This window comes from Macaca mulatta, chromosome 8 (assembly GCF_049350105.2).
Source record: "Macaca mulatta isolate MMU2019108-1 chromosome 8, T2T-MMU8v2.0, whole genome shotgun sequence".
Classification (NCBI taxonomy): Eukaryota; Metazoa; Chordata; class Mammalia; order Primates; family Cercopithecidae; genus Macaca; species Macaca mulatta.
In genome coordinates, this window is record NC_133413.1 from 9,264,024 (window position 1) to 9,273,920 (window position 9,897).

The following is a 9,897-nucleotide window of genomic DNA, read 5'->3' on the forward strand; positions in this document are numbered from 1 at the left end:
TAAGGCAGTAAGCACTGTAACATCAACAAAGCACTTTGGGGTTTCAGACCAGGAGCAAGTGGGGTGATTAATTCTTAGCAGTGCTAGTAAAGTCTGGGAAGTGTTCACTAACAAAATTAACAAAAGCAACTGGTTTCTTAACACAGTCTAATTTATTGTAACAATACAAATGGTTGTTTGTTCATAAACTTTCATCTTTTGCCAAAATGTTTGTAGCTTATGTTCCCATTTAACAAGGTTTTCTGGCCAAAACTGTGCACCCACATCATTCTAATGAACTGGCTGTCCAATAAAAAAAGGACTCTCAGTCCTCCCATAAAAGCAATTTTGCATGCATAGAACACCTCTATCTATGAATATCCCTAATGAGGTACAGAAAGGCTCTTATTATCCAAACAGAGACATTCCACTGGTGCTAGAGAACCACAGACGGAAGTTTTCTCTGCCTCCTGGAAATGAAGCCAAACTTTCTTCTTTCTTCAGCCATGAGGATTCCTGTCCTCCTCTTCACCATTTTCTTCTTTATGAGCCAAGTTCTACCAGGTAACAAAATAAACTTGGTAAGAATGGAGTGCCTAACACCTTACAGGGATTCAGTACTCAAAGAGAAATCACCATCATCTATGACCAGATAGGGGATCTCACAGGAAATCTGGAAGACACATTGGCTGAGGAGCCTGCAGCCACCTAATTCATTAATTCTCCATAGCAACTCACTTAGATGAAGTTAATCGTGTTTCAGGTCTTTGAAACCCTCTTATTCCATCTCTAAATTAGGCAAGTTTACTAGCAGTTACAAGACCTCGGAAATTAAAAATCAGGCATTATTCTACTAAATCTTGGTCTCCAAAACTCCTCCAGTTTCTTTCAGCAAAAGTTATTTGTCCTAAGACACTGGCATAAGAGCTATTCCAAAGCTGTGGTAGGCTCAGACAGAAGGGATTGGTGGAAGAAGTCTCTTTGAAAATATTACTATAGTCTAAGAAATCTTTAACTTATTGTTCCCCAGTACTGTTGGTCCCTGGGGCTTGACTTTTCCTCTTAAGGCTCCATCTCAATCCCTAGCGTTCCCTCTTCCTTCTCAGCATCTAGTCTTGTAATGTAGAACTTAAACACAGGGACCAGGGATGACCCCACACCAGAGCATAGCCTACTGCATTCAGCAAGCAAACATTAATCACAGGTATAAGGCCCCTTGCACAGACATGCTTTGGAGAAGTGTGTATAGGGCTTCTTGGATTTGCCCAAGGAGGTTACTAGACACCCAAAATAGATCCGAAAATTTTTTGGAAAGTCCTGAACATGTGTATTCAAGGATGAATAAGCAACTTATTGCTTCTATTTTTGCTGTTTTGTAGAGGAAAAAATTAAGGCCCTGGAAACTGAAGTTTCCCAACCGTGGGATAAATGTCAGAGTCAATGCTTTGTTTTAATATCCTGGCTTTCCCTGTACATCCCACCTTAGGGTTCTGTAGTGCTGTTTCTTTGTGTGACTTTCTAAAGCCTGATAATAGGTGATACCATATCCAATTATATGAGCTCAGTAGCACACGACATCGGGGACTGACTTATGAGATTGTTATCCTTGTGGCATTACTGAAGACCTATCTGACTGGTACTTGTTAAACAGTCACCCTGGTTAAATACATGGGTTTGATTTTTTTTAATCAGTTAAAAATATTTTAAAATATGTGTCTTACTTCTATAGCCCCAGAAAATCAATGCCTTTAATCAAGGTTTAAAAGTTCCAAATTTGGATAAACAAATTTTTGGTTTGTTTGTTTTCACTGTCACTCAATTGAAATAGAAGAAACTAATTGGATAGAACAGCACAGGCAGAAGCACTACTTACAGTCAAAAATGGGATACAACAAGACTGGGGAAGAACACGCAGGACGGTGCTAAAGAACGCAGTCTGATGAAAGGTGGTGTCTCCTCTGGATGTCCTTAGGTAGACTTTGCAGCAGAACTGCAAACTTTTTATAGAAGGCTAGAGAGGAAAGGAGGACACAGAGAGTGGGCAAGAGTGGAAAACAGAATGAGGCTCAGAATACCAAGCCTTAGTGCTGTCCCTATCACCTTCGTCACTCGATCATTGGGTGATCTTGGACAAGTTTCTTCTTTTCCCTCAGCTCATTTCCTCATCTTTAAGGTAAGGGACTAGACAAGACAGGCTTTGATGTTCATTGTAACTCTAACTTTTGTTCCTAAAGCAAATAGCTGGAAAAGACATTGTGTCCACAATATGCAATACACAAGGTTTACAAGCAAAGAACAAATAAAAACAAAATATTTTTTAAATCCCTAATGTTACCTGAATTCTTGCAAATGAACAATGGTACATCATAATTTTACAAAGTCCTTTGTAATTTGAACATTTTAAAATAATTTCAACCTTTATTTTAGATTCAGGGAGTGCATGTGCAGATTTGTTACATGGGTATATTGTGTGATATTGAGGTTTGGGGTATGAATAACTCTGTCACTCAGGTAGGGTGTACCCAAAGGGTAGCTTTTCAGACCTTTTTCCCTCTCCCTCCGCTCCTGGTAGGACCCAATCTCTGTTGTTCCCATTTTTATGTCCATGTGCACTCATTGCTGAGCTCCCACTTATAACTGAGAATGTGTGGTATTTGGCTTTCTGTTCCTGAGCTAATTTGCTTAGAATAAAGTCCTCCAGCTGCATCCATGTTGCTGCACAGGACACAATTTTGTTCTTTTTATGGCTGCATAGTATTCCATGATATAGATATACTACATTTTCTTTATTCAATGCACTGTTGATGAACACCTAGTTTGATTCCATACATTTGCTATTGGGAATACCGCTGTGATGAACATACAAATTTACATCTTTTTACAAGACTAATTTATTTTCCTTTGGGAATATACCCAGTAATGAGATTACTGGGTCAAATGGTAGTTCTGTATTAAGTTTTTTGAAAAGTAGTTTGAAAATAAAATGCTCAATAGGGTCCAGTATAGTAAAATAGTACACATGATTCAAACACCTGTGAACTAAGAGTAACAACAAATTTCCACACAAACATGTTACAAGATAGAACATAGCCGTATTTTAATCAATTATTCCACAATCATTTACTGAATACCTATTATAAGCCAAGACTTGAATCAGATTCTGGAAGTACTACAACAGAGGGATGTTCAAGAGTGATTTATCACATATCACAAGACAGGTCAGTGGTTCATCCTCTACACTATACTAATCTCTCATGACTCTTCCAGCTGCAAAGGGCCAATTTTAGCCCAAGGCCAATGGGCTCTACATACATAATAGTTGACTAGTTACAGATAAAAGGAAAAGACGGAAAGTTCAGGGCTCAAAAAACTCAGATTTCAGCTTGTTTCTACCAAGTGCTCAACACTTAGAATTATCATTGTCTTTAAAAAAGCATAACGTTTAATTATTTCACAATTTACCTTATAGATAGAAATATGACGTTGCATGTATTTGGTCTTCACATCAATCCACTAATTGCTTTGTGACCACTGAAAAGTTAAATTGAATCTAATGCATTTGGATTTCAGTGTAACTCAATAGGTATTTACTGAATGTATATTAAAATCGCTGTACTGATTGAAAGCTATTCTAGAATTGGCTTTTGTGTTCCAGAATAGAAAAAAGAAGTGCTGGTTTTTATACCTCTCTTATTGTCAAGAAGTTGTCATGGAAAAGGTGCTCTGTGTTACATACAAAGACTGCTCAGAATTAAAACACTTTTCAAACTAAACATCTCAATGTGGGTGGCCTATCCCCAGGGCAGTGATATCTTAGGACATAAAGGAAATACTATTAAATGTTTTCAACAAGTATAGTTTTTGAGCCTTTAAGAAGACCTTGAATGTTTCACCCCTAATATATGCAATGGTTTCTAGAGAAAAATTGCAACCTCAAAGACCAGTGCCAGAGCTATAAGAAGTGAGTGAAGTCACAGGGTGTAACAAGTACTTGCACATATATATTTGTGTGTTAAACACATAGGAATATTGTTCCCTTCCACAGAAAAAAATATCCTCTCTAACAATTTCCTTAAAGTATATGATCTTTTAGGTCTACATTTCAGTTCTACTTTTGAAAGATACACCTATTGTAACCTATCATATTGTGTGTGTGTGTGTGTGTGTGTGTGTGTGTGTGTGTGTGTGTGTGTGTGTGTCTGTGTGTGTGTGTGTAGAAATAAAAAGAGAGCAGCCGAAAGAGATTTTCTTCTCTTTCACTCCGGGAAAATCCATAGTATAAGACATTATATTTTTTAAAAGGCTGATACCTCCCATCAGTGTTAGGAGATAATAAGGAATAAATAAACTGAAACGTGCATGCTGTAGAACTTGTAAAGGGGAGCGGGCTATTCACCTCCAGTCTTTTGTCATGTAGGTGCACCCAATATTCTCAGATTTTTCAAGAACACCAAAAAATCCAAATTTTTGTATGACAGCAGATTTTTAAGTGTTTAAGAAATCAAATAACAACACACATACACACACAAAAAAAAATCCACACAAGATTATCCTCAGGCACTGCCCCCTACGTCCATGTAATTCAATACAAAGTAAGAAAGACTGATGAATGGTTACAATAACGCTCTTCTGCGTGCAGCCAGGGGCAAATTCAAGGAGATCTGTGAACGTCCAAATGGCTCCTGTCGGGACTTTTGCCTCAAAACAGAAATCCATGTTGGGAGATGTTTAAATAGCCGACCCTGCTGCCTGCCTCTGGGGCATCAACCAAGAATTGAGAGCACTACACCCAAAATGGACTGAAGCCTGTTGTTTTCTGAGATGTTTTGTGTTCTTTTTCTCTCTCCCTCTCCCTGTCTCCCTTTCCCTCTCTTCCTTTTTCTCACAGGGATTTTTATTGAATCCTCAATAAAGAATAAAGCAAAACCAACAAGCACAAAACCTCTTTTAAAAGTTTATATTACCAGCTGGGCACGGTGACTCACACCTATAATCCCAGCACTTTGGGAGGCCAAGGTGGGTGGATCATGAGGTCAGGAGATCAAGACCATTCTGGCCAACATGGTGAAACCCTGTCTCTTCTAAAAATACAAAAATTTAGCCAGGCATCGTGGCGGGCTCCTGTAATCCCAGCTACTCAGGAGGCTGAAGCAGGAGAATCGCTTGAACCCACGAGGTGGAGGCTGCAGTGAGCCGTGATCACAATACTGCACTCCAGCCTGGGCGACAGAGCAAGACTCTGTCTCAAAAAAAAAAAAAGAAAGAAAGAAGTTTATATTACATGTTATGACTTGATTACTGTTTGGTTTCCAGTATCCTTCTATCCGATCTAGATGAGCTCTTAGTCGAAAATGACCTATAGCAGGGTCGGTGAATTTTCACCATATCCATTGCTTTCGTCTAGCACTGCCACCCTTCATCCTGCATCTGGGAAGACTACTTCCCTTTTTCACTGGGAAAATGCACTATCCTATTCCATGCAACCTTGCAGGGGTTTGTCTCTCCCAGATAAAGGTGCAGCACATGGGAAACTTGCACAATCACGTATTCCCACATCAACGAGACTTCATCAGAAATCTAAATTACAAAAAAAGAGTTGCACTCAGATTAAAGGCAATTTCTTCCGCACCCTTTTCAAAGGCCAATTCCCTGGGTTTGTACATGTATGCCTGGCCGAGATTCAGGGAATTCCTTTAGTTCCCAACTTTCACTGGGCATAATCATTCAGCATTTTCTTCCATCTTTTAAAACACCGCATTGACTTCCTATGGCTGCTATCACAAATTACAACAAGTTTAGTGGCTTAAAGCAACACAGATGTATTATCTGACAGTTCTATAGGTTGCAGGTTTCAGTTGGATCTCAATGGGCCAACATCAAGGTGTCAGCAGGGCTGAGCTTTCTTCTGGAAGCTCTGCAGTTTTCTTCCTGCACCTTTATCCCAACAATGGCAGGTTACTCCTGTGCACCATAGCTTCCTTCATCCATTTTCAAAGCCAGCAACGGAGCATTGAGTCCTCACATTCCATCATTCTGAATTCATCTTCTCCTCACTCTTCCATTTTTTAGGACTCATGATCACATTGAGCCCACCTGGATAATCTAAGATAATCTCCCTATTTTAAAGTCAGCTGATTAACAGCCTTAATTTCACATGAAACCTCAATTCCCCTTTGCCTTACAAGGTGACACATTCACAGGACCCAGGAGTTAGAATGTGGATAGCTTTGGCAGGAGACAGATGGGATATTATTCCGCCTACCACAGCCACTGAGTGCTTTTCCCACCTGTCACCATTTTGCTCCATCTAGACACAATTTTAGTTGCTTTGTGTGAAGAGATTCTCATTCATAGAGTTTTCTTTTTTGTGCAAAGTAGTGGAGGCCTCCCCTTGGTCACTGAAAGAGTATAGAATCAAGATATTTAAATGTATATAAGCTGGATTTTATTTTTCACTATGCCTGATTTGACCAAGAAAGAATGTTAAGTTATGATACATGGGCTACTTGAAATCTCAAAAAGTTCAAAACATTGTGTTCAAAATCTCAGAGACTGATATATATTCCAACCAACTCAACCCTGTGGAACTGCCAAGTTTTCCTCAGTGCTACTCTTGAAATTACATCACCAACTGACCCTTTAATACATTTTTGCACAATATAACACATTTCTTGGAGTAAGTGCTTCCCTAGAGAAGAAGCAGTTTGGACACATATATTAAAGCCATCACAGAGAATATTATCCTGTCATTGCTAGGAGGTGGCCTTCAAGATGGCTGACTAGAGGCACCAAGCACTATGTCCTCCACAAAGAAAGATCAAAACAGCAAGTAGATAATCATACCTTGAATGGGGCATAAAAGAGGGCACTAGAATTCAGCAGCACAGTGACAAGGAATCTCTGAAGTATGGAAGGAAAGGAAAGTGAAGCAGCAGCCCCGCCAGAATCAGCTTAAAGCCAGGACAAACTCTCCAGTGTGGTGAAAAGGTAAGAAAGAGAGCCCCAGTGGTCCATATTCCCACCATGGACACTTGCAATCCTAGCCATGGGAGAGTCTCTCGGCCCTCGCAGGCCCTGAGACTACTCTAGGGAGCTGCCTGGAGTGCACGTGATGGGCATTGTCCCAGAGAAGGAGTTGGCACTGGATCATCTGCACCCTCCCCCAGACACAGGCAGCTGTGGCACAGTGCCATTTTGAGAGCCCAGCCCCCAACAGACTATATCATGCCCTGGGGCCCAACAGCCTCTGCATCTCCACATCTCTGGACCCCCAGTAACATTCCCTCATGTCCATCCAGAGGCCTGCAGAGTCACAACACCAGCTGAGCTCACCAGTGTAGCCTGGTCCCCATCACTCTAGCCTACACAGTGTCCTATACGCCAGGGAACTGGCAGTGCAATTCACTAGGGAGGCTGCCACCAGAACCAAGGGAGCTGAAGCAGGCACTCTTCACAAGTGGAGAGTCACCTTCCCGGGGCCACTGACACTGACAGCAATCCTGACCTCCAGGAGCAGGGCCACTGCACACCTGCAGGCATCCTCAGGGGACCTGGGGACTGGCCCGCCTGGGCACTATTCCACGGCCAGAGCACAGGCCCATCCCACCCATTGCTGTCACTACCACTATCCAAGCTCGTTGTCCAGGAGCCTGGGGATCAACCCACACTGCTCTCTGTCATTGGCACCTGTGCATGCCTTCTTGTGACCTGAGTATGAGCCCACCCAGCCTGGTGGTGCCTGTGCACATTGTCTGAGACCCTGGGGATTAATCCACCATGCTTATCACCATCAAATACCTGTGTGTCTCCTGAGAGCCTAACGATAGGACTTCCCAGCTTGCCATCACCGCTGCCACCAGCACCCACATAGTTGCACCAGGTGAAAGCCTGGGGACTACTCTGTCCATCATGTTGTCACAGCTGTTGGTGTCTGCACATGCCATCTGGGTCACAAGAGTTGACCTGCTATGACTACTGCAATTGCTGAGGCTACACATGCCACCCAAGGTCTTGAGGGCATGCCTGTCTACCTAGCCCACCACTGTCACTGCTGGCACCTGAGAAAGCCACCTGACTCATGTCTATAATCCTAGCACTTTGGGAAGCTGAGGCAGGCAGATCACCTGAAGTCAGGAGTTTGAGATCAGCCTGACCAACACGGAGAAACCCCATCTCTACTAAAAAAATAAATAAATAAATACAAAATACAAAATTAGCCAGGCGTGGAGGCACATGCTTATAATGCCAGCTACTCTTGAGGCTGAGGCAGGAGAATTGCTTGAACCCGGGAGGCAGAGGTTGCCGTGAGCCAAGATCACGCCATTGCACTCCAGCCTGGGCAACAAGAGCAAAACTCCGTCTCAAAAAAAAAAAAAAAAGAAAGTCACCTGAAGGCCCAAGGATGGCCTGCCTGAAACTTCAACCACTAGTGCCCACATACATCACCCACAAGTTCAAAGACCAATGCAACTGGTGCCCAAAGACCAGACTGCCTGGCATGTCTTTTCCCAGCAAAATCTCACCACAGCCTCCATTAGCAACAAAGGCTAAGACACTGAGGAGCTCACAGACATCGGTGATGCTGATTATAGCTGAAGAAATCATAGGAATCTAAACTGCTGAACCAACCCAGAACTAAAGGCAAAGTGTCTTACTGATTCAACAGTATAGATACAGCTACAGGAGTCAGTCTTTCACTACCAAAGCCAATCTATAAAATTAGAAGAAGCAACTGTTTTACCACATATTCGAATATCAATGTAAGGACATAAGAAACATTAAAGAGCAAGGAAGCATAGCATCTCTGAAGGAAAAACAATAATTCTCCAGCAACAGATTCCATAAAATGAATGAAAAGGAATTTAACACCTGAAATTGAAGAATTCAATAAATAAAATAAATAATACAATTTGAGAACCTCAACAACAGACTAGATCAAGAAGATGAAAGAATTTCTAAACATAAACATCAGTCTTCATATACAAACATTAACTCAAAATGGATTAAAGACTTAAATGTGAAACTTAAAACTATAAAAACCCTGGAAGACAGCCTAGGCAATACCATTCAGGACATAAACAAGGGCAAGGATTTTATAGCAATGACACCAAAAGCAATTGTGACAAAAGCAAAAATTGACAAATGGGATATAATTAAACTAAAGAGCTTCTGTGCAACAAAGAAACTATTAACAGAGTAAAAAGACAACCTGCAGAAGGGGAGAAAATTTTTGCAAACTGTGCAATTGACAAAGATCCAATATATAGCATCTACAAGCAACTTGAACAAATTTACAAAAAAAAAAAAAATTAAAAAGTAGACAAAGGCCATGAACAGACACTTCTCAAAAGAAGACATACATACTGTCAACAATCGTATGAAAAAAAAAGCTCAAGGGTCATGAGGGATTATGACAGACAGGAGGCAGAACTAGATTGCAGCTCCGGACAGAGCAGCATGCGGAGGCCTGCACTGTGAATTTTAGCCCCAGATGGACTGCAAGAACAGACCACAATCCTGGCAGGACCCACAGACCCTCCAAAGGAAGCAGATTGCTCTTGCAGGACCTGGGAGACACCCCAAATACTCTTAAGTCCCCCAGCCGCGGAAATGGGAAAGAGAGACCCTCATCTCCTGAACACACACCCCCACTGGAGAAGCTGAAGGTCTGTTTGTGGGAGAAGTTCCTGACCTTACCTGGAGCTGAGTCAAGTTAGAGAGCCCAGCTGAGTGACATACAGGAGTAGAGGAAGTAGCAGAAAGGCACTGGGAGGTTGCTGGATCCCCAGGCAGCCCATTCCCGCCTGGCACCACCGTCATCCATCAGGAGAGTGGCCAGAGGAGCAGGGGATAAAACTTCACAGGGAGAAGGACTTCTCTAGCAGAACTCTGTAAAAAATTGAACGGGGTGAGAAGCCT

At 41.9% G+C, this 9,897-nt stretch overlaps 1 protein-coding gene across 1 annotated transcript; it reads left to right on the forward strand.

Annotated features, from left to right (window-relative positions):
• The first annotated feature begins 356 nt into the window (after positions 1–356).
• DEFB108B (defensin beta 108B) lies at positions 357–4,920 on the forward strand. The gene is made up of 2 exons (XM_001085540.4): positions 357–543; positions 4,619–4,920. The coding sequence occupies exons 1-2, from the start codon at positions 456–458 to the stop codon at positions 4,780–4,782; spliced, it is 252 nt and encodes an 83-aa protein (XP_001085540.3). The 5' UTR covers positions 357–455; the 3' UTR covers positions 4,783–4,920.
• Positions 4,921–9,897: the final 4,977 nt, after the last annotated feature.

Bases quoted from the DNA above. Each gene is read 5' to 3' on its own strand.
- DEFB108B (XM_001085540.4), top strand. From the start codon at position 456: ATGAAGCCAAACTTTCTTCTTTCTTCAGCCATGAGGATTCCTGTCCTC. The intron at 544-4,618 runs GTAACAAAATAA...TTCTGCGTGCAG, and splicing joins TATGAGCCAAGTTCTACCAG to CCAGGGGCAAATTCAAGGAG.